This window comes from Aspergillus heteromorphus (genome assembly GCF_003184545.1).
Source record: "Aspergillus heteromorphus CBS 117.55 chromosome Unknown BO70scaffold_44, whole genome shotgun sequence".
Classification (NCBI taxonomy): domain Eukaryota; kingdom Fungi; phylum Ascomycota; class Eurotiomycetes; order Eurotiales; family Aspergillaceae; genus Aspergillus; species Aspergillus heteromorphus.
Genome location: NW_020290449.1, coordinates 1 through 21453, shown reverse-complemented (window position 1 = coordinate 21453; position 21453 = coordinate 1). Strand labels below are relative to the sequence as shown.

The window sequence follows — 21453 nt, the reverse complement described above, 5'->3', positions numbered from 1 at the left end:
GGCCAGCTCTTAAGTGACCAGGCTTCTATGACGATTGTCAATGAAGAGGTATACCGTTACGTCACAAAGCATTCCTCTCTTCTCCCCTTTTTCCAAATTTGATACATCTGGCTGCCATTTCACAAGCCGAAATAAGGAAGATGTAACCGAATCAATCAAGAGAGGCGTTTATGCCGATCCCGAACCTTGGAAGAATGAATCAAGGCAATTTGTAACTCGCAGCGCTTTGGTATGTAGTAGCCGCATACAGGATGATATACACGGATGGGCCAGGACAGGCGCTGATTTCACGCCCCCAGCCGTTGAAGAATGTTATGATGCAAAGCGTCAAATTGGGCAACTAGGAATTTCAGTGCCCAGGTTGCTGACATTGAAGACACCAGATGAGATCATATATAGTTGACGTTATTAGAACCTTAGTCGATGTTGGTGCTCGCACATAATCGCGCTACTCGGGACACAAGCCAGATCTCTCCAAGCTGCCAAAATGATCACCTTCGAGCCCTATACTCTCACCGCGTTGGACCATCTGTTGATGCCAACCTATGTTTGCCTCCTTCCGATCTTTAGGGTGAAAGAGCCGTCGGCATGCATTCCAATCCTCGAGGCTGGTATCGCTCGCTTCTTCGCGGAGTTTCCGTTTCTCGCGGGAACCGTCACCAAAGTCTCTGGCCACGCTGACAAGTCCAATGTGCTGCAAGTTCGCCCACCGACTGAAGCATTCTTAGATGAATACCCCTTCGTGAAGGTGAAACACCACAGCGAACGAATCTCTCACATGTCGTGTGTCCGGGGCCTTCATGAAGACTTGATTCCGATTCCATACGAGACCCCAACCGGATATCCCACGCCAGGGCTACGTTTCCAGATCGGCGTGATGAAAGATGGTGTTGTATTGTGTGTCCAGTGGCACCACAGGCTCATGGACGGCGTTGGCTGCGCTATTGCCATCGAGTGTTTGGCACGATGCTGTTGCAGCCCGCAAGCCGCTAGAATCAAGTTCCTAACGAGCCCACGAGAGCAGAAGGCGATGCGAGAGCAGATACAGCAGAGTACCCGTTCAGGTGTTAAAAGCCAGTCCCAAGCGCACGTCGGTGCTTATGGACCCTTCGGGTATCGATACCTCCCCAGTCAGATTTCAGTAAATTATGTGTTCAATCCGAAAAGGGTCGAGACATTGGAAAGTGTTTGCAATGACGGCCCCCGAGGGTCGTCGCCGTCGTCGAATGCTCATGCTCCCTTGACCAGCGACGACGTGGTTACTACCCTCATCTGGTTATGCGCAACGCGAGCGCGCCACAAGGCATCCGAGTCTGTCAGTTCCGCAGGGCTGCAGACATCGTCGTTGATGCGATACGTGGAATGTCGCAGGGCCCTCCAACCGCCTCTTCCATTAACTTACATGGGAAACGCAATCGGAACTGGGATATCCCACTGCACCATTGAGGACTGTGGGTTAGGGAACCGCGACATCATTTTGGTAAACGGAAGGCCGGAAGTCAGTCCAGAGACCGGGCGCTGTCTCCGTCGCCTGGCATCCATGGCAACTGTCACGAAACAATCGGTTGCCCACGACTTTGTGAGTGGCATCTTAGCTCGTATGCATTCGACCACCGACTGGGATTCTTGCACCCTAACTCCGGTGGATGTATCTGTCTCCAGCCTGAGGAAGCTCCCGCTCTATGGGCTCGATTTTGGGCCCACGTTGGGGCGAGTGGTTGATGTGGAGGTCCTTGAGTCGGTGCTCCATGGCCAGTGTGCGATCAAGCCTGCGAAGGGGCGAGGGCCCGATGTCCCGTGGGAGGTGCGCATGGCATTTCCATCGGAGGTGTTGGCAAGACTGGAGGAAGACGAGCTGTTCCGGTGGGTTCAAGCTGTTGATAGATCTGATCAGCCTAGAATATAAGTGGGGAGTTGTGAGTTGTGAGTTGTAAGTTGTAAGTTGTAAGTTGTAAGTTGTATAGTTCGGCTGTCCGAAGACGGAGGCGGAGGTAGTGGACCAGCCAATATGAACGGGCGGCGGGGAAGGCGGAAGACCACGCGGAACGGTACAGCGTAACGTTGGAATCGAACGTCTCCAACCGATCTTCCCCCATCTTCCCCTCCTCCAGCTTCCTGTCCACCTGCGACTCTTGCCACGTATTCGTGTCGCAAGCCCCCTTCTCTCCCTCCACCCCGTCCTTGGTCTAAAACCCTCCCCGTCCGCTCCCTCGGGCAATGGTGTAACGCCATCGCGAACGCATCAAGCGTCCCACCTACCCCATCTCCGCCCCGATGCGAGCGGTACTGCCGGGGAGACCCCCGACGAAGCTCCAATCCTTCAGCACTGCGCTGTGGGAGGGGATTCGCATCGTTGTAAGTATTCCTGGGCCCTCCTGCAGCTCCATGCGAGCTTATATCTCCAGCCAGGCTAACTGCGTTCCCCGCGACCGTTCCACAGGCGTACATATCCGGCCATGCACTGGTTGTCCTCGGCGGTCCGCACCAGCTCCTCCAAACCATCTACGTCGACGACACCGAAGCCCTGGAGGCGGTCACAATCGATGAGGTCTCGGGCAAGATTGCTGTCTGCGGAGGTCCCGACGTGTTCATATACCAGCCGTACGGAATCCAGCATGAGACATTGAAGGTCTGTTCCCTATGGCAGATGGGCACCGCAAGCTCAGGGGGTTGTTGGGGAGATGATATACTGATGGGGTCTGGGTAGTGGTCTCTAGTGCAAACATTTCGCAGCGAAGATGACGACGAGACGATCCACACCCTGTCGTGGGGCTCCTCGGAGGAGCTGCTCCTGGGCAATTCACACCTCACCCTCTGGTTCCTGAACGATACGCCGCGCCAGGTGTGGAAGCAGAAGGTCGCCGCTCCGGTCAAGTTTGCGCAATTCTCGCCGGATGCGACGATTTTGGTCACCACGGGGCACTACGATCGCATGGCCAAAGTCTGGCGGCGACTCGCGTTCGGCACCGACATCCGGTTCGAGGTGTCGTATCTTTCCCATCCGACCGTTGTGACGGGGATTCACTGGCGCAGACCATACCATCGGGAACAGTCGATGGAGAATGTTTTCTATACGTTGTGCGCGGACAACAAGATCCGGGTGTGGGCGACCATCGACCACCACGCGCCGAGCGCCCTGCAGCTGTGGGCGCAGATCGATATGGCTGCGTCGGTTCAGCCGAGACACACGGAGGAGAATGAGATCACCCGTCGGTATGGATTTATAGTCGATAGCCGGGACTTTTGCGTCGCGACGGAGCGGGCCGTGCAGAGAGGCACCGGGAACAAAGGCAACCACGCGCTGGAGCATATCATTGAGGTTGCGAACAAGAGTCCGGAAGTCTGTGTGGTGCTAGACGGGCAGGGACATATGTCGGCCTGGGCGTTGGAGGATGTCGGATCCAAGGCCAAATCGGAGTTGAATATGTTCAACATCCTGCATGTGGAAGGCTTGAATTTCTCGCTGATGCCGGGAATCACCGTGGAGGAGGACTATGCGCAGCTGTGTGCGTTTCAGGGCGCAGAGCCAGGCGACTCCATCAGTGTTCTAGTCCATCACTTTGACGGTCGGATCGAATGGTACGAGTCCCCGGTGGATGTTCTATTCGATCCAGCCCCGCGCAAAAACCGAATTTCCCTGAAGGCGTCATGGACCGGACACAACGGGCCCATCAAGAAAATTGTTCGAAATGCGATCGGTCATACACTGGCCTCGCGCACGGATGACAGCAAGGCGTTGATCTGGAGGCAGAAGCGGCGAGATACTGGCACGGCGCTCCTTCGGCAGAGCACGCTGCTTTCGGACGAACACATCCATCGCAGCTGTGTGCTCGAAGACGGGGATTTTCTGGTCAATCTTCACCACAATGGGATCTCCTTTTGGGATATTCGTCCGTTCCATGCAAAAAAGCTTGCGTCTACGACGTTCAAATTATCTGGAAAGCCCCTCTGCGTGTTGCCCATTCCGACTGCGGAAAAGAACGGGGTCGTGTATATAGCTACTATCGCGGCTGGCATGGATGGGATAGTCTGGGAGTTTCGACTGCCGACTGCAGAGCAAGCAAACGGGAAGCGAGATGGGGCTCAATGCCAGCTTCGGAAATTCTGTGATTTCCATCTAGGGCTGGATGAGGATATGGCTTACATCCTGCCCGTCGACCCAGCAGGCCGTAAATCCGAGATGTCTGGGTTCTTTGACCTCTTTTCGCCGGATATAGCGCTGTCCTACACCAAGACTGGCATTGTCCGGACGTGGACGGCCAAGATCGATAAGGTCCATAGCCGCGTTGAGTGGCTCTTGACGTCGACGGCCGAGACGGGCATTGCGAACCCATCCCTTGCCAGTGGGAGCTCCATCAAGAAAGCCGCCCTCGTGGATGAAGACCGGACGCACTTGACGATCTGGGATATGAACGATGCACAGCTGGAGTTTGAGGAGCATTTCTCGCAGGGAGACATCATCCGCGACCTTGACTGGACGTCCACACCAGATATGCAGTCCATTCTGGCCGTTGGATTTCCCCACAAAGTGATACTCCTGTCTCAACTTCGATACGACTACCTTGACTCCCGCCCGTCGTGGACGCAGATCCGCGAGATCTGGATTCGCGATCTCACGCCTCATCCCATCGGGGACTCCTGTTGGCTTAGCAATGGCTGCCTCGCCATTGGGGCTGGAAACCAACTTTTTGTATATGGCAATGAAATCGACACTGCTGATCACCTGGTATCTCAGCTACGTATACCAGCGCGTGGCTCGTCTACGGTGGATCTCTTTGAGGTCGTCAGCAGGCTGAACGGGCCGCTGCCCGTTTTCCATCCCCAGTTTCTGGCGCAGTGTATCCTGAGCGGAAAAACCAATCTGGTGCACTCGGTGCTCATGAACCTCCACCGCAAACTCAAATTCCACACAGACGGGGACGACCTCGATGGTTTCCTGGATATGCCGGTGGAGGACTTCTGGGTGGAACATGATGTAAGTATTCACGGCAGATGTCAGGATATGTAGCTAACAGCCGAAGACGCCGCAGAAAGCCACGTCCAAGGAGATGAATTCCTCCTATGCGGATATTTCAATAGAGGATGAGTCTCTGGTAGTGGACGAGAACACGGCTTTGATCCTGAATGAAAACCTGGCACGCTTTGCCTTACCGCAGCTTTCCAGCCAGGAGCAGTTCCGTCTTGTCGACACGATCGAATGTGTTGCTACAGTTGAAAAACACCGACGCTCGATGGACGACAACGCGGCCCGCTACCTTCTCTTTTTCCGACAGCACATGCTGCGCAGGTCGCAGGGCGTGGCGAACAAAGATCGGGTTTCCTGGCGAGAGATTGTCTGGGCATTTTACAGTGGGAGCCAGGATATCCTGGTCGACCTCGTGTCACGACAGTTTGGCGGCAAAATGACGTGGAAGTCGGCTCGGGAGAGCGGGATATTTATGTGGTTGTCGAACCCTGCTGCAGTGGTAAGTGAATATATATATATATATACCTTGTGTTGGCCATATGCTAACGGGCAACAGCGAGCCCAACTGGAGGTGGTTGCTCGCAACGAATATACCAGCACAGAAGAAAGAAACCCGATCGACTGCTCGCTATACTACCTTGCCCTCAAGAAGAAGAACGTTCTCCAAGGCCTCTGGCGGATGGCCCATTGGCACCGCGAGCAAAACGCGACGCAACGCCTGCTCTCCAACGACTTCCAGGAGGAGCGATGGAAGACGGCGGCGTTGAAGAACGCCTACGCCTTGCTTGGGAAGCGAAGATTCGGTACGTCACTGCCCCGATGACTACGAGTGCATACATAGCTAATCAATCTAGAATACGCCGCCACTTTCTTCCTTCTTGCAGGCCACCTCCGCGATGCCGCCCTCGTCTGCATCAACCAAGTCGGCGATCTCCAACTCGCCATCGCAATCACCCGCGCGTACGAAGGAGATGACGGCCCTGTCCTGAAGGAGATCCTCGAAGAGAGGGTCCTCCCAGAGGCCGCCTCAGACGGAAACCGCTGGATGGCCTCCTGGGCATTCTGGATGCTGGGTCGTCGTGGCATGGCCGTCCGGTCACTAATCGTGAGCCTTCCCCTGAAACCACCTCACCACCACCACCACCACCCACACACTAACCAAACCTACAGTCCCCCGTCGAGTCGCTCATCCCCGAAACCCCCGCCTCCCCCGGCAGCCCAGGGATGATCCCCCTGCAAGCCAAATCCTACCTCTCCAACGACCCTGCCCTGGTCGTCCTCTACAAACAACTCCGCGAAAAGACCCTACAGACCATCAAAGGCGCCTCGAAAGTCTCCGCCCAGTCCGAGTGGAACTTCATCATCCGCAACGCGCGTCTCTACGACCGCATGGGCTGCGACCTGCTCGCCCTGGACCTGGTCCGCCACTGGGAATTCCTCGCCCCCCAGCCCCCCAAGGGCCAGGACCGCCCACTGGACCTGCAAGACCACGAGCTGGATTACCGCAAGATGCTCCGTCGGAGAAGCAGTCTCGTCGTTGCGGATCTGCCAGTTAGGGATAATCTTACTCTGGCGCAGAAGATCCAGCCGCCGGCGGCGTCGACACAGACACAGACACAGACACAGACGCAGAAGCCGAAGCCGAAGCCCCCGCCGACAATGTTTCATGAGCCGGATGCGAACTCGTTGCTTGATAGCTTTGGGTTTTAGGTGCGGTAGTTGGGTGGTGGGTGATTGGGTGAGCGAGTAGTGAGTTACTGAATAATGTGTGTTTGCATTTATTTGCAGTATCAACTTGGGGGTTGTCGCTGTCCGTGTCCTTTTTCCATGACTACTTCTTGTATCATATAGTATTTTAGTTTATTCTATGTCAGCTCGTATGGATTGCTGTCAAGAGTGTAATACCAAAGCCGTTTCGTTGATTACTAGTTATATTTATTTATCTATCTTTCCTCTCTACTTAACCTTCTTAAGAAACAGTCGGATGTTTTTTTTTTGAACAGCTTATCTTGAATAATTTCTTGAATAATCTTCAGTATTAGTCTAATTAAACCCAAGTCCAAGTCCAAGTCTATGCCAAATCACGCAATCTAATAATAACAATAATAAAACAAAAACACCCGCACCGCTATGCATGCACGCACAATAACAAGACAAGACAGTAATGCAACCACACACAAGCAAACAAGCAAAGCAAAAACAGAAACAGAAACAGAAGCTGCAACATAAGCTAAAACAACAGAACAATTGTAGTCAGTCTAGTTCATCCACATGCCCCTCGCCTTGCGGCTTCCCCGCCGGAAAGCCAACCGCCACGCCGACGCCGTGGTGGCATTGATGCCCTGTGTCGCGTTGACTCCGGAGGTGGAGTTCAGGAGCGAGCCGTGGAAGAGGCTGGGAATCTTGGGGAATGGGGTCTTGGGGGTGTTTTGGATGTTTTTGTCTTCGTCATCATCTTCATCTTCGTTGTCTCCATCGTCGTTGTTGTCATCGTTGGTGGTGTTGTTGTTGTTGTCACCGTCGCTCTCATCGTCGTCCTGGTCTTGATCATGATCGTGACCATCGTCGTGATCGTGATTGTGAGATCCGAATGAAGGAGAGTCGTCCTCATCCTCATCATCGTCATCGTTGTTGTGAGGCTTGCTGAATGGAGTAGGGAAGTCATCATCGTCGTCATCGTCATCGTCATCCCCATCATGAGGTTTTCCAAACGGCGACGGAACACTCTCATCCTCACTACCCTGGTCATGACCATCATCCTCACACTCCATCATTGCCCAAACACCGTCATCATCCACTGCCGAGTTCGGTCCGTGAGTCCTCGGCACACACTCCTGCGAGGTGGTCGAGTGCACGGGGCTCACGAAAAGCGGCCGATCCACGCACCCCGGCCGCTCATGCAGGGTGACGTTGCAACGGGAGGGGGCGTTGTTGCTCGAGTCGTCGCTTGGGTCGTCGCCCAGCAGCTGGGTGGAGAAGGAGATGTGTGTGGGCGGGTAGGCTTGGGTGTGGTGCAGGGGGATGGATTGGCAGGTTCCCGGGTGGATGTCGTGGTAGGGCGAGTGGTTGGGGGTGCGCGCGGTGATCTTGTAGAATTTGTGTTCGGTGGTGTGGGTGTGTTCTGGGTTGGTGGTTGTGGTTGTCGAGGAAGAGGTGGTGGTGGTGGATGAGGTGGAGGGAGAGCAGGAGGATTGGTAGGTTGGGTAGATGCGGGCGGTTCGGGAGGCGGTGGTGGTTGTGGTTGATGCGGAGAGGAGGGTGAGGAGGAAGACTGGGGAGAGGATCTGGGGTGTGTTAGTTGGTTGGGTTTGGATGGATGGATGGATGGATTGGGGGGATGGGGGAGAAGCTTACGTTGGAACGCATTGTGATGGTGTTTTGATTGCGTTTGAATGGGTTTGAAAGGTGGCTTTGTTGGCTCAGATATGAGATGGGTAAACCGATATTGATGGATCAAATGATCAAATGGTAGACTGAGATTGGTAGACAGAGACTGATAGAGGCAGTGTAGCTGGTTTGAATTGTCTGATAGAGGACTGATAGACCAGAGAGATGCTGATGCTGAAGCTGATGATGAGATGAATTGACCCCAACTCATCGACCATTTTATATCTTCAATCTCAATGACCAGCCTCCCCATTATACAGCAGAAATCCCCCAGCTATGTGGCTCGGAGTGGCGGGCATTCCTGAGGGTGGATGGCCAGAGCCACGACGCTGGTGGCTCGCATTCCAGAGGTCGCGGTCCGCGCGGAAAAACTGCTGTATAAGTTGTGGCTGGACGGATCTACATTCCAGTGAGCTGGATTCTGGATCGATCTCCATAGACTGTGGTGGTTGTCATCTGCCATGAGCCCTGGCATTCCAGATGCAGTACAATTGGAGGCAGGAAAGTAGAATGATTGGTGAACGGGCCAGTGGCTGGATATGATAGACTGCGTACCTGCATACAAGGAATGCTAGCACATGGTCTGGAGTGCATGCGGAAGGCATTATGACAGATGCAGGCATAGACAGTGAGATTGACCTTGCCGCTGAGCCTGGAATCTCGAAGCCTGGGAGAAGTTGACAATCTGTGGCATAATCTTGAAGATCATTCAGGTGGGGCTCTGATAAGGAGAGTATCGAGCATACCCATTCGAAGACATGTGATGGACAGATCCGGATATAGGGGTCCCCTGTCACGTTGAGATGTGTAAACAAAACAACTCGACTTAAGAGGTGCCGTACACAAAGATAAGTGTGTGTTGATACTGCATATTATGACAAGGTCATATGCCCTTAGAAAGTATTCTTACTTCCTGGCTAGATTGTAGAGCGCCTTCAGTGGAGTAAAATATCGTAATGACGGCCTCCCATCTGAAGTGTCAGCGAGTGTCTTCAAGTGTATCACTTGGCTTTAATCCCGAAAAGAGATGACGACTTGGAATCACTTCTCTTGGATCAACATCATCCACCAGTACCAGCGAGTGGTCCACTGCCGTAAACGAGTCCACTGAATTCTTGGATGGTCGAAGATCCCAGAAATGCTTTGTATCATCCCCCCATAAGGCTCACACTACCCGAGCAAACCACATCCTCCTCGCCAGTTCCATTGGCTGCCATGCTCGTTCGGCGGTCGTCGGAAGGCAATCCAAGCCCGCAGATGCCACGAGAAGTGTTAAATGTGCTGTATTATGCCCGAGTCCCCGAAAGCCTGGCCGGGATCTGGAGAGCCCTCGGAGCTCAGCCTTTGTTGCCATATTGCCCAGCCCGCCACAGCGCTGACACTCAGGGTGATATCGGCTAGGTAGCTTACTGTGGGGAAGGCCGTGGCACAGACTCTGAGACGTCTGCGAGCCAATGCCAGACAGGGATCAAGGATCCACTCCAGCACTCCAACCTGTCCGGGGTGAGCTGCGAAATTGTACAGTAACTAGCTCGCAACTTCCCATTGGCCATGCCGCCAGCAACAATGCGTAAGTGGGTTGGAGACGTGGACGTTGGACGGCGGTGCAGTCAGCACGGCAAGAATCATTAAATAGCGCTCGCTGCAGCCTGTCCTGTCAGGCTTTGGGGGTTCTCCTTGGATAGGCTTGATCCTCGTTTCCATATTCTCCGACTTGCCTGTTCTCTCCATCTTTCTTATTCTTTCCCACGATGGCGGCTTCCGCGGAATCTTATACTGATGTGTAAATGCTACGTTCCACCTCGTCTGCTCCTGCTGACCGATGTAGGCTCATTGTCGGTGCTGGTCCGGCTGGACTGGCCGTCGCTTACTGGATGGCGCGATGCGGTATTAATGCTCGTGTCGTCGACAAACGGGACACCAAAATATTGAGAGGGCACGCAGACGGGCTGAGGAGCCGAACCATTGAGCTGTTCGATAGTATGGGAATTGCGCATCGCGTCATGCAGGAAGGCGACCACTCGGCGGAGCTCATGTACTGGGTGAGTTGACCGGCCATGTACAGGGAATTGTCAACTGAAAAGTACGATAGAGACCAAACGACAAAGGGGAACTGAAACGCGCAGGAAACACAGGATTTTCCAGCGGGACGGCTTCGCCGTATAAGATGGCCATGTTGTCACAGGGGCGCGTCGAGAGATTCATTCTCGATGCCATTAAGGATTCATCCGATCTCGAAGTAGAAAGGGGTGTCGTCGCAGAGTCCTTGAGCTATGATCAGAGTCCTGAGGATCACGGCCAGAAATACCCCATCACGGTCAAGTTGCGCACACTTAGTGAAGAGGAAGCAACGCCATTCTCACATCCTGGTATCTCTAAAGTCCCTGCAGCGCGGGACGACCAGCAAGATCTAATCCAGAAACGCAAACACCCGGTCGGGACGGTTGAGACAGTCCGGGCCAAATACCTCATCGGCTGTGACGGGGCCCATAGCTGGACGAGAAAACAGTTGAACATTCCCTTTGAGGGATCGAACACAGACCACATATGGTAGTCCCCCTGAACCATAATCCTTAACTGGTGGTTAACCTGTATATACCAGGGGTGTGGTGGACATGGTCCCTATTACCGACTTCCGTCAGTTCATCCTTTCGCTCTGAAAAGCATGTCGACTGACTTCTAGCCACAGCTGACATCCGACGCACAACGTCGCTGGACAGCCGGAATGGACATCTACTCATCATTCCTCGTGAAGGGAACGTTGTGCGCTTGTATGTCCCGCTGCAAGAAGACGAGGTTTCGGCCACATTCGATCGCTCGGCCGTGACATTGGACACGCTCCGTAATAGAGTGAAGAAGATCCTCTCGCCATTCTCCTTTGACTTCAAGATATGTCACTGGTGGACCGTATATCAAGTACGTGATCGCCCCTATCCTTATGCGGGTGACTGATGTCTGACATGGTTGAATAGGTCGGTCGGAGATTGGCACAGTCGGTCAACAAGGGCCGCGTATACTTGGCCGGAGACGCAGTGCACACCCACTCCCCGAAAGTCGGACTGGGAATGAACGTGAGTTTCCAGGACGGCTTCAATCTCGGATGGAAAGTAGCCCTGGCCGTGCGCGGAGTGGCGCATCCCTCCATTCTCGACACCTACGCGTCCGAGCGTCATCAGCTCGCCAAAATGCTCATTGATTTTGATCGCAGATGGTCTGCTTTCTTCTTACAAGAGGAGCAGAAGCAGAAGGCAGTCGATACATCTTCGGCCCCCGAGGATAATTCGGCGGCCATGTCCAGTCTTTTCCGCGAAACGGAACTCTTCACGGAGGGACACGCCTCGTTCTACGGGAAAAGCTGTTTGGTACACAAGGGCAGCACAGCAATGGCCAAGCACCTGGTGGCGGGAGAGAGATTCCTCCCGGCCATTGTGAGGAACCAGGCCGGTGGTCGACCGAGCTGGACCACGCGCCTCCTGGAGAGTGACGGTCGCTTTCGGATCCTGATTCTGGCCGGCGATATGCGGCTGAAGGACCAGAAGAATCGCGTTTCGTCTCTGGGCGAGAAGCTGACGGAGCTTCTCATGCGCTTCACGCCGCCCAAAAGTAAGCTCGACTCGATCATCGAGGTCAAGGCCATCCATACAGCGCCATGGTTGGAGGTCGAACTGAGCGATTTCCCTCCGGCCGTGCATCAGTTCGACGAGGAGCAGGGCTGGGATTATAGTAAGGTGTGGAGCGACAGCAAATGCTTTTGGGAGCCTCAGTGTGTCGGCAACGCGTATGAGGTTTGGGGGGTGGACAAGTCGAGAGGGGCCATCGTCGCCCTGCGACCGGATCAGTACATCGGATGGATGGGAGAGATCGAAGACGTGGCCGGTTTGACCCAGTACTTTGAAAGGGTTCTTCAAGAGGTTCGCCCGCGCTCTTTGCTGTAGATAGATGCTAGCTTATATCGGATCCTGTAGCTTCCTTTAGAACGGCACTGTGTCTATCGGCAATCGCGCAAGATCCGAGGATCGGCTTATCGGGAGGGCGTTTTTAGTGTGCCCTGAGTGAATGAGGGAGTGGGTCGGTGTCATGGATAAGGCGCGCCGCGGGGTGAAGAAGATGCCCTATAAATAGTCGGCTTTCCTCCTCTTTTCCCCATTGCATCCAGATCTCTCGTGGTTGGAATGCGATCATGGCGCCCCCACCTTCTCCCACTGAGCATCACCTCGTGGCCCTGCAAGGCGATTTCATCAACACCCCCGAGTTCGAACTCCCACCTCCTCACACATGCAAAAGAACCATCTACGGCCAAACGGCGCTGTCCGATCTCCATGCCCGCATCCACGACGCCACGATCGTGGTCATAGGCGCCCTCCGCTTAGATGCAGAGACGCTATCCCCCGAAGTCACCCCCTACCTCCGACTGATTATGGTTGTCGCCGCGGGTACCGATTGCATCGACCTCGAGGCATGCCGGAAAAGGGGCATCGCTGTGAGCAACTGTCCTGCCGTCAATACCGAGGCTGTCTCGGAGCATGCCCTCGGACTCTACTTCGCCGCCCGGCGCAGGGTCCTGCGCTTGCACACGCTGATCAGGGCGGGCGAGTGGCCCCGGAGGCGGACCTTGATGTTTGATTGCCGCGCCCACGACGGCACCCCGCCTATGACTTGCCAGGAGGAAGTGGCGGGGATTATCGGAAATGGCGCTGTCGGTAAGTGTTGTGTTGTGTCCATGGTCGCCGGTTACCCGACTGACCCAAGAATTAGGGAAACGGATCGCTAGTCTGGCCCGCGGGCTGGGAATGAAGGTTATCGTTGCCGAGCGCAAGCAGCCCGAGGATCCGAGCGCGCTGGGCCATCCGAACGGCAATCAGGAGAGACTTCCATTTGAAACGGTCATCAAGCAGAGTACGGTGCTGTTCCTGGCGGTCCCTCTGGCGCCTACTACGCGCAATCTCCTCTCGACGGCCGAGTTCGAAGCCATGTCTCCGCATGCGGTTCTGGTGAACGTCTCGCGAGGCGGCGTGGTAGACGAGGAGGCACTTGTCAAGGCATTGCAAGAAAACCAGATCACCGGTGCGGCAACGGATGTATTCCTGAAGGAGCCTGCTGGACCCGAGAACTCCCCATTGCTGGCCGAGGGGACCGAGGATCTCAACCTGGTTCTGTCGCCGCACTTGGCTTGGTACACCCAGCGGACGCTCATCAACAGCGAGCGGATGTTCAAGCAGACGGTGGAGAAGTGGTGTGTTGGAGAACGGATGAATGCGGTGGTCTGATGAGCCAGTCATTAATGCATGAATGCCAATGAATAGATTAGATTAATAATGATTGTATCGAGAGGAATGTTCGACTGAATCCTTGGAATTGAAATGGTCGTTGTTATCGCGGCTGACTCAGCCGCGATCCAGTGCGCCGGGTGATGGTAGCCTGACAGCCTGACAGCCTGACAGCCTGAGCATTAATCATCAATCGCATCATCGGCGATGCCTCCACCGCTATCTATCTATCATCTCCTTCCGATCAACAACAACCACCAATTCTCCCCTCTTATCTCCCCCACTTCTTCCCTCCTCCTCATCTCCGTGATGGATCGTTGACCCTTTCCTCCCCTAACTTCATTGACAGGAGACCGGTCCCCTCTTGCTGGGTAGACCTCCCGAACAACCCGCGGTTGTCGGTCCTCGATGAATTACCAATCAATCACCATGGCAGATAATGCCCCCGACAACAGCCGTCAACAGGACCGCCTATCGCCCAGGTCCTCCGTTGACGGAAATGGACGATGGGCTTGCCACGATGGTCTTCACAACACTGCTCCCGCCCCCCAGAGCTTCACCGCGCGATCCTTGCTCGTCGGCCTGCTCGTCGGCGCCCTCATCACCTTCTCCAACACCTACTTCGGCCTGCAGACAGGATGGATCAGCACCATGGCCATGCCCTCCGCCCTGATCGGCTTCTCGGTTTTCAAGGTCCTATCCAAGCACCTCTCCTACCCGTTCACCCCCGTCGAGAACGTCCTCATACAAACGGTGGCGGGCGCAGTGGGCACCATGCCGTTGGGATGCGGCTTTGTCGGAGTCATCCCCGCCCTGGAGTTCCTCATCAGGGATGGGGAGGATGGCCCGTCTGGTGACGGCGGCTCAGGAGAGGGTGGGCCTCTGAAGCTAAACTTCTGGAAGTTGGTGCTCTGGAGTCTGGGTGTGTGTCTGTTTGGGGTCGTGTTCGCCGTCCCTTTGAGGCGGGAGGTGATTGTTCGGGAGAAGCTGAAGTTCCCGAGCGGCACGGCATCGGCACTGATGTTGAAGGTGCTGCATGGGAGCGGATCCGGCGATGAGAAGGCGAAGCCCAGGGTGGATGACGTCGAGGACGTTCAGCAGCGTCAGGAAGAATACGAAGCGCCTGTAGAATCTGGGGAAAGTGCGTTTCTGCTTAAACAGAATAGCTCTGATGACTCCGTTGATAACCAAAAGGACTGGAGATCGAAGATGCGTCTCCTGGTGGGCGCCTTCGCGGTTTCCGGGGTTTATGTGAGGCACCGTTCCTAGTCATTTGAGCTTAAGCTGATGTCGTTATTGCAGACTCTCTTCTCCTATTTCGTCCCGCAGGTTCGTGATATCCCGATCCTGGGTCTCTACCTCGCGAAAAATTGGTTATGGACCCTCAATCCGTCGCCCGCCTATGTCGGCCAAGGCATCATCATGGGTCCCTCGACCTGTATGCACATGCTCTTTGGAGCCGTTCTCGGCTGGGGGATACTCTCGCCACTTGCCAAAGCGCGTGGATGGGCCCCTGGGCCGGTGGACAGCTGGGAGGATGGAAGTAAAGCATGGATTGTATGGATCTCACTGGCCATCATGCTGGCCGACTCTCTCGTCAGCCTTGGCTGGCTGGTGCTGAGGCCCCTCGTACCCCTTGTCCTCAAGCTGCAAGACCGACTTCTCCGGACTCACATCGGGCGTCGGATGCTCCCGAGAGGATCCACGCCTCCCCACAGCCAGTCGTACATCAACTATTCCGTCCTCAGTCCCATCACCGAAGAGTCATCCATTCCAAGCCACTCCGCCCCCTCCACCGGGCGACCCAGCACGGCCGGTGTCGAAGATGACGATGCGCCTCCCTCCCAGCTGATCTCCTCCCGGACCGTGATCATCTTACTCCCCCTGACCCTCCTCCTCAACGTCGTCTGCATGCACGTGGTCTTCGGCGACATCATGTCCCCTCTCCTCTCCAGCCTCGCCACCCTCCTCGCCGTCCTCCTCTCAATCATGGGCGTCCGCGCGCTAGGCGAAACAGACCTGAACCCCGTCTCCGGCATCAGCAAGCTAACCCAGCTGCTCTTCTCCCTCGCCACCCCGGCCTCGCACTTCTCCCGCCGCACCGCGCTTGTCACCAACCTCCTCGCCGGTGCGGTGTCCGAATCCGGCGCCCTCCAAGCCGGCGACATGATGCAGGACCTGAAAACCGGCCACCTGCTCGGCGCCAGCCCCAAAGCCCAATTCTACGGCCAAATGATCGGCAGTCTCGTCGGCGCCGTCCTCTCCACCGCCGTCTACAAGATGTACGTGCGCGTCTACGAAGTCCCCGGCCCCATGTTCCAAACCCCGACAGCCTACGTGTGGATCTTCACCGCCCGTCTCGTCACCGGTCAAGGTCTTCCCCCGATGGCATGGCAAGCTTCCCTGGTCGCAGGCCTGGTTTTCGTCGCCGTGACTATCCTGCGCATTGTCGCCGCCTCCCCCATCGCCAACGGCGGCCGTCGCGACGTCTCCCACCCCTGGCGCGACTTTATCCCCGGCGGTATCGCCGTCGCCGTGGGCATCTTCAACGTCCCATCCTTCACATTGGCCCGAGCCATTGGCGGCCTCATCGCCTGGTGGTGGTCCCGCAGACACACCCACACCCACGCCGCAACTGACCCCCATGCTCAGCAGAACATACCTGGCTCTGAGGCGAGAGATCAACTCGCTGGATCGTCCTCCGGACAACCCGCCGCCGCCAAAGACGCCGACGTGGCCTCTTCTACGGTCGTGGTTCTCGCTTCCGGATTAATTCTCGGCGAGGGAATCATCAGCATCGTCAATCTCCTTCTTGCTAGTGGAGGTGTTCCGCACCTTTAAATAGGATTCAGTATTATTAGACTTGCCTCAACTGATGATTGGCTGATCATCAATGAATACTTGCATAACATACCCACATGTATATATATCTGTTCAGGAGAGAGGGATAAATCCCAGTGTGTCTGGATTAAATCACTCCAACCCCACCTCAACCCTACATTCAAGAGTATTCTACTACCATTCATGAATGATAAAATAAAAGTTACATCGAGGTACTATCAACTACAGCGTTACCCATAGTACCTTGCTATCACTAGTAGTATATCAAAGACGGATTATATTCCTTCTAAATTCACCATCGAATCATCCAGACTTGGTCAAACTCCTTCCTGGATACCATGTAATAGTGAACATACATACATTAATCAATTAACAATAGTAATAATAATACATAGAAGTAGAAAAGACATTACCACTAACTAACTCTTGATAGGTAGGTAGGTAGGTAGTCTCGCATAAAAACATGCCATACCAATCAAATGTGGGGGAAAAGAAAAGAGAAGACCTTGACACGTACATACACAAAATGATCAAGTAAATGGCAGTGACAGACATGATCTGGGAGCCTCTTTTCTCTAGGAGGAGGAAAGAAAGTGACGGTGTGGTCAAGGCTTGAGCGCAGCTATGTTACAATGGTGTTGCTGGCAACAGAAGAAGAGAAAGGAGGAAGATAAGATGAACAGAAGAAGAAAAAAAAGGATTAGAAGAAGAAGAAGAAGAAGAAGAAGAAGAAGAAGAAGAAGAAGAAGAAGAAGAAGAAGAAGAAGAAGAAGAAGAAGAAGAAGAAGAAGTAAGTCTTAGGTATCAAGAAACGGGACAGAAATTCAATCAAGATCAAGTGGTATATGGGTGGGTCATTCACATGAACGGAAAGGGGACAGTGACAGTAGTGTAGACAAAGAATGAGACCAGAGATGGAGGTCTGGAAGGTTGGTTGGTAAAATGGAATATCTTCCTGAAGGTGGGAAAGGGTAGCGTTAATCAGATAAATGGAGGACGTAAGCAAGTGTGATATGTGCATTCAACATAAGCCTATGGTGATTTGAAGGATTCATCCGGGACGTATCATGGGAGTGGACCGTAAATTGACGTCTGTGCCAGCTGATAGCATCTCATGTCAGGGCTCATGGCTGTCTGGGAGTATGCATCTCGGCTTTTGCTGGTGCTGCTGCAGGAAATAGGGAAAGCCTGGCTGTTTGCTGCGGCCGCCCGGGACCTCCCAGAGGGCTTGGTCCTGTTATTCGAGGGTTCTGCGCAACAGGGCCACCACTGCTGTTGTTAGGTGCACGCTGGCTTGCTGACGGTTCTGGTCTCTGAAATCCTGGGGGCCCATGAGGTCCAGGGCTCATGGATCTAGGGATCATTGGGTTGGGACCTGGTCCGGGAGAAAGTGACCGTGGAACGTCGGGGAAGAATGTTGCCGGCGATATAGGGCGTTGGCCGGCGTAGCCAGGATGACCGGGAGACATGGGACGTGCGGGCGAGAGTGGTCGAATCTCCTGTGGATAAAAGCGCGGTGCCGGTGCTGGAGACATGGAACGAGCTGGGGACATCGGGCGCGCAGGCGAAAGTGGCCGAATATCCGGAGGATAGAAGCGCGGTGCCTGCGTCGTGGGTCCTGCCGGCATAGGGCCGTTTGGACCCATAATTGGCGGCCCGCGTAGTTTGGGACCAGCGCTTGGAGGCGGGCCAGTGCGCGGTTTCAGAGGCCGGGAAGAGAGACAGGAGCGGGGGACAACGCCCTGTTGCGACTGGCCGAGTCGAACGCAAAGAGCCCATCCGTCGTCATACTCGTGCAGTAGCCGAACGAGATCACCAGCATGGAGTTCCAACTCATCCGACATCGAAGGGGTGAAGTCCATATGCACACGATGCACGTTGGATGGTGCCGGACCGGGCCCTGCAGATGCAACGATTGGAACGGCAGTAGCAACGGCAGCAGCTGTTGGAATGGCCCCCATCTCGGAACCAATGTGGCTCAAATTACTGATACTCGAAGGTCGACGCTCGGAAGGCACGTGTGACATGGAGGTTTCCGGACGATTTGGTGACTCCTTCTCAGACGCCTCTGAACCTGAGGCCTCTTCGGCAACAGCTGCAAGACCAGCTCCGGCTACAGCTCCAGCAGCCACTGCCTCAGCAGCCGTAGTCGCATGGGAGCTTTCAGAAACGGATACAGGCCGATGAGCTATTCCTGTCGTAGGAGAGCCTCCCCCAGGTGAACCACCAAATGGATTGACTGGGTCACTGAACGGATCTTTGCTGAATATAGTTGACTCTGGGGTAGCTGGCGGCGACGACGAATTTCCGGTCAGACTGCGTGTACCAACTGCACCTGAAGCAACGGCCGCGCCGGCACCAACCGTAGAGAAGCGAGAGACACTGTCCCTGAAGCCAAAGTCCGACGCAAAAGGCGCAAACTGAGTGACGGGGCGGATGTTCAGTTGAGGGGGAGTAGAAGGAGCCTTTGGAATGGGCTTTGGAGGAGGCGGTGGTGGCGCGGTGTCCTCTGGGATGGTGAACTTCTCATTCTCGGCTTCAATCTCCGCAAGTCTCTCTTTCTCCTGCTGCTGCTTCTTCTTGCGCATCAGGAGGAAAATCACTCCGGCGACCACACCAAGTCCCAAGAGCACGCCTATCGCAATTCCTGCCTTTGCGCCTCCAGACAGCCCCTCGGAGCCAACCACCGCGCTTGGGGATGCCGACGCGGAAGATGAGGCAGAGGATGCAGAGACGGCGGTATTTGCTAAGTCGGTGTTTTCTAGAGAGGATGCGGACGAGGTGCTGGTCAGGAAAGTAGTTCTCGCCGGCGATGCGGTTTCTTGGTCTGTCTCTGACGCCTGGGTGGTCTGTTCCGTCTCAGCAGCCCCAGTGGCAGTGGTATCTGTCTCCGCGGTAGTTATCGCTGCTGCCGCGGTTGTTGTCGCTTCGGTGTCATCTGACGAGGACCGTGTCTGTTGAACTGCAGCGCCGACACCCGCTGTCTTGCGCTTGGTACTTGAAGATGTTGAGGATGTCTGGTCCCCGGTTACATAGCCTCCGATCGGCCCATCGAAATCCGGAGTCATTGTCACATAAACCACCGTCACATCGCCATCACCGCGTGCCTCCAGGTGAGCCCCATGGTCTTGGTGAGCATGTGCGTGCACCATTTTGCAAGTCGTTGGGAGGCTGGCGAGCCTTCTGTGACCTTTGAAGTTGAGATTATGAACGCCACAGTACCTCGCAGATCTGCACGCTCAGGCAGACAAGGAAAAAAACAAGCATGGAAGTCCAGACAGTATGAAAGAGTTTATAAGAATATATGATGATCCTATCGTAACAAAGTCTTCAAATGCCGGTGGATGAGATATTTCTCTTCTTTGTTTGCTAAAAGAAGCCGGAATGAAGCAAAGCAAGCGCGCACTGGAGTCAACCTAGCAGTGCGAGCGCGTTAAAGAAAGTGGGAGATGAAAGAAAGGAAACCTGAGTAACCCCAGATATGGTCAGACAGCAGGGCCACGCCCGAGGAAGATGAGTAAAAGAAGGACAGCGAGCTTCCGGGCCGCGAAGTTGAAAAGAGCGTATGGAAGGAAGTAGAGGAGGAGGAGGAGGAGGAGGAAAAGGCCCCAGTGACTCCTTGTGGAGGAAGAGCAGCTGGTACCACCCAGGGGACCAAAAGACAAGAAGTTGGAACTCCTAACCAGTTAGTCGCAGGTGTATATCGCTGCCCGTACGGGTAATTACCGTCGGGCCCTGTGGAAGGAACCACAGGTAAACGAAATGAGTTCAAAGGCTAAATCAGCGGGGTCCCGCCAATCAGTCGCCGGTATCGCCAGGTATGGCCGGGACCGTACTAACCGACTGAGGGGGGGATCACTCGGGGAGCCCCACCCAGCTCAGGGACCACTCCGGGCTGATTGGTGGGGGTCTGATACGGTGCCTGGTTTTGTGACGGTCAGCGCGTACACGAGGAGAGTGATCACAGGCCAGGCTGGATGAATGGACAGGAACCCCTCCATCACCTGCTCCGGTGCGTATGGTAAGCATCTTTCTGCGATGCCCCTCAATCCAATGGACTTGCAGGCTTGACTCGCCAAACGCAAACCTTACCGGAGTTGGCGACATCTCCTTCATAGTAGTGTGTCTCCAAGGCGAGATACTTACGCCTTCTAAGGGAGGTACTTGCGCCGCAGACTAGATATCTACCGGCGGGTGGTCCAACCCAAGCATTAGACTCCCTCCGGGTGGGATTCCTGGACGCATACGCATGGGTTGTGCGCCGGTGGTTGAATGCGATCTTCGCCCATGGGGTGGTCCTGGAGCGAGCACCCATTAATTAGCCAAGCCCCTCTCTGGCCTCCGGCCTTCCTAGCGCCACCCAACAAATGGAAATGCCTTCCGCCTTCCGATGCCTGTCCTCCCCCCCGTGCAACACCACCACCATCCACCTAGCCTCACCATGCATGCAGCCACCCCATGCGCGCATGGAGACCTGCGATGATGAAACAACGAGGATACGATGATGCTTTTACTACGTCTTAAGCTCCTAGGAGTCTAGGACAGCGTTCACGCCTAGCGACAAGTAGCAAGCACTACTACGGATTCGTTCGGTCCGCATTTTGACGACCGTCTCATTTTTGAACCATGGGGCCTCCGTTCGGCTCCAGAGGTCCAGCCCAGAGAGAACGCTAACTAGCTGTCTGGTTCCAGCTTATGAACATCAGTCCACATCCATGCTGCTATTTATACGTGTCAGTCATCCTCCAGTCGCAGAGGATCTTCTATAGGTTCGTGATGATGAAACGCGCTGCCGAGGCTAGACCCCAGTCCATCCTGTCGGTCGGTCGGTAACGGACCGTCGGCGGCTCCCAGACTTGGATACGAGGATGTCCGGAAGTTCAGACCGTCGAGGGGCTGAAACGCCCAATGCCTGCCGGGGCGAGCTCTTATAGACTTGCCTGCAAGCGGTGAAGACGTGCCGACCACCTACGTAGATCGCATTTTCGCGGC

General features: G+C 54.9%; 8 protein-coding genes across 8 annotated transcripts; 6 read left to right on the top strand and 2 right to left on the bottom strand.

Moving 5' to 3' along the window:
* Window positions 1–493: 493 nt before the first annotated feature.
* Window positions 494–1870, top strand: BO70DRAFT_270571 (uncharacterized protein; the record flags this gene model as incomplete). Its single annotated transcript, XM_025538962.1, has 1 exon — window positions 494–1870. A coding segment is annotated over one exon (1377 nt), but the record flags the coding sequence as incomplete, so codon positions are not given.
* Window positions 1871–2254: 384 nt separating this feature from the next.
* On the top strand, window positions 2255–6876 carry BO70DRAFT_383081 (WD repeat protein). The gene is made up of 7 exons (XM_025545567.1): window positions 2255–2355; window positions 2441–2629; window positions 2708–4975; window positions 5022–5465; window positions 5523–5769; window positions 5821–6071; window positions 6137–6876. Exons 1-7 carry the CDS (start codon window positions 2275–2277, stop codon window positions 6674–6676), a joined length of 4020 nt encoding a protein of 1339 aa, XP_025394787.1. The 5' UTR covers window positions 2255–2274; the 3' UTR covers window positions 6677–6876.
* Window positions 6877–7087: 211 nt separating this feature from the next.
* BO70DRAFT_383080 (uncharacterized protein) lies at window positions 7088–8492 on the bottom strand. The gene is made up of 2 exons (XM_025545566.1): window positions 8321–8492; window positions 7088–8250 (listed from the first exon to the last, which is right to left on the bottom strand). The coding sequence occupies exons 1-2, from the start codon at window positions 8330–8332 to the stop codon at window positions 7225–7227; spliced, it is 1038 nt and encodes a 345-aa protein (XP_025394786.1). The 5' UTR covers window positions 8333–8492; the 3' UTR covers window positions 7088–7224.
* A 1612-nt stretch (window positions 8493–10104) lies between these two features.
* Window positions 10105–12288, top strand: BO70DRAFT_390618 (putative phenol 2-monooxygenase; the record flags this gene model as incomplete). The annotated part of the gene is made up of 6 exons (XM_025546169.1): window positions 10105–10136; window positions 10182–10395; window positions 10446–10903; window positions 10956–10990; window positions 11043–11269; window positions 11326–12288. 6 exons carry the CDS (start codon window positions 10105–10107, stop codon window positions 12286–12288), a joined length of 1929 nt encoding a protein of 642 aa, XP_025394785.1.
* Window positions 12289–12519: 231 nt separating this feature from the next.
* Window positions 12520–13831, top strand: BO70DRAFT_433102 (D-isomer specific 2-hydroxyacid dehydrogenase family protein). The gene is made up of 2 exons (XM_025548385.1): window positions 12520–13053; window positions 13109–13831. Exons 1-2 carry the CDS (start codon window positions 12534–12536, stop codon window positions 13618–13620), a joined length of 1032 nt encoding a protein of 343 aa, XP_025394784.1. The 5' UTR covers window positions 12520–12533; the 3' UTR covers window positions 13621–13831.
* A 34-nt stretch (window positions 13832–13865) lies between these two features.
* On the top strand, window positions 13866–16663 carry BO70DRAFT_390617 (OPT family oligopeptide transporter). The gene is made up of 2 exons (XM_025546168.1): window positions 13866–14871; window positions 14923–16663. Exons 1-2 carry the CDS (start codon window positions 14029–14031, stop codon window positions 16459–16461), a joined length of 2382 nt encoding a protein of 793 aa, XP_025394783.1. The 5' UTR covers window positions 13866–14028; the 3' UTR covers window positions 16462–16663.
* A 637-nt stretch (window positions 16664–17300) lies between these two features.
* On the bottom strand, window positions 17301–19950 carry BO70DRAFT_172300 (SH3 domain protein). Its single transcript, XM_025538380.1, has one exon. The coding sequence runs from the start codon at window positions 19611–19613 to the stop codon at window positions 17586–17588; it is 2028 nt and encodes a 675-aa protein (XP_025394782.1). The 5' UTR covers window positions 19614–19950; the 3' UTR covers window positions 17301–17585.
* BO70DRAFT_366475 (uncharacterized protein) lies at window positions 19779–20533 on the top strand. Its single transcript, XM_025544342.1, has one exon. It carries the CDS (start codon window positions 20224–20226, stop codon window positions 20440–20442), a length of 219 nt encoding a protein of 72 aa, XP_025394781.1. The 5' UTR covers window positions 19779–20223; the 3' UTR covers window positions 20443–20533.
* Window positions 20534–21453: the final 920 nt, after the last annotated feature.

Bases quoted from the DNA above. Each gene is read 5' to 3' on its own strand.
- BO70DRAFT_383081 (XM_025545567.1), top strand. From the start codon at position 2,275: ATGCGAGCGGTACTGCCGGGGAGACCCCCGACGAAGCTCCAATCCTTC. The intron at 4,976-5,021 runs GTAAGTATTCAC...TAACAGCCGAAG, and splicing joins ACTTCTGGGTGGAACATGAT to ACGCCGCAGAAAGCCACGTC. The intron at 5,770-5,820 runs GTACGTCACTGC...TAATCAATCTAG, and splicing joins GCTTGGGAAGCGAAGATTCG to AATACGCCGCCACTTTCTTC.
- BO70DRAFT_433102 (XM_025548385.1), top strand. From the start codon at position 12,534: ATGGCGCCCCCACCTTCTCCCACTGAGCATCACCTCGTGGCCCTGCAA. The intron at 13,054-13,108 runs GTAAGTGTTGTG...CCCAAGAATTAG, and splicing joins TATCGGAAATGGCGCTGTCG to GGAAACGGATCGCTAGTCTG.
- BO70DRAFT_390617 (XM_025546168.1), top strand. From the start codon at position 14,029: ATGAATTACCAATCAATCACCATGGCAGATAATGCCCCCGACAACAGC. The intron at 14,872-14,922 runs GTGAGGCACCGT...TCGTTATTGCAG, and splicing joins TCGCGGTTTCCGGGGTTTAT to ACTCTCTTCTCCTATTTCGT.
- BO70DRAFT_172300 (XM_025538380.1), bottom strand. From the start codon at position 19,613: ATGGTGCACGCACATGCTCACCAAGACCATGGGGCTCACCTGGAGGCA.
- BO70DRAFT_366475 (XM_025544342.1), top strand. From the start codon at position 20,224: ATGAGTTCAAAGGCTAAATCAGCGGGGTCCCGCCAATCAGTCGCCGGT.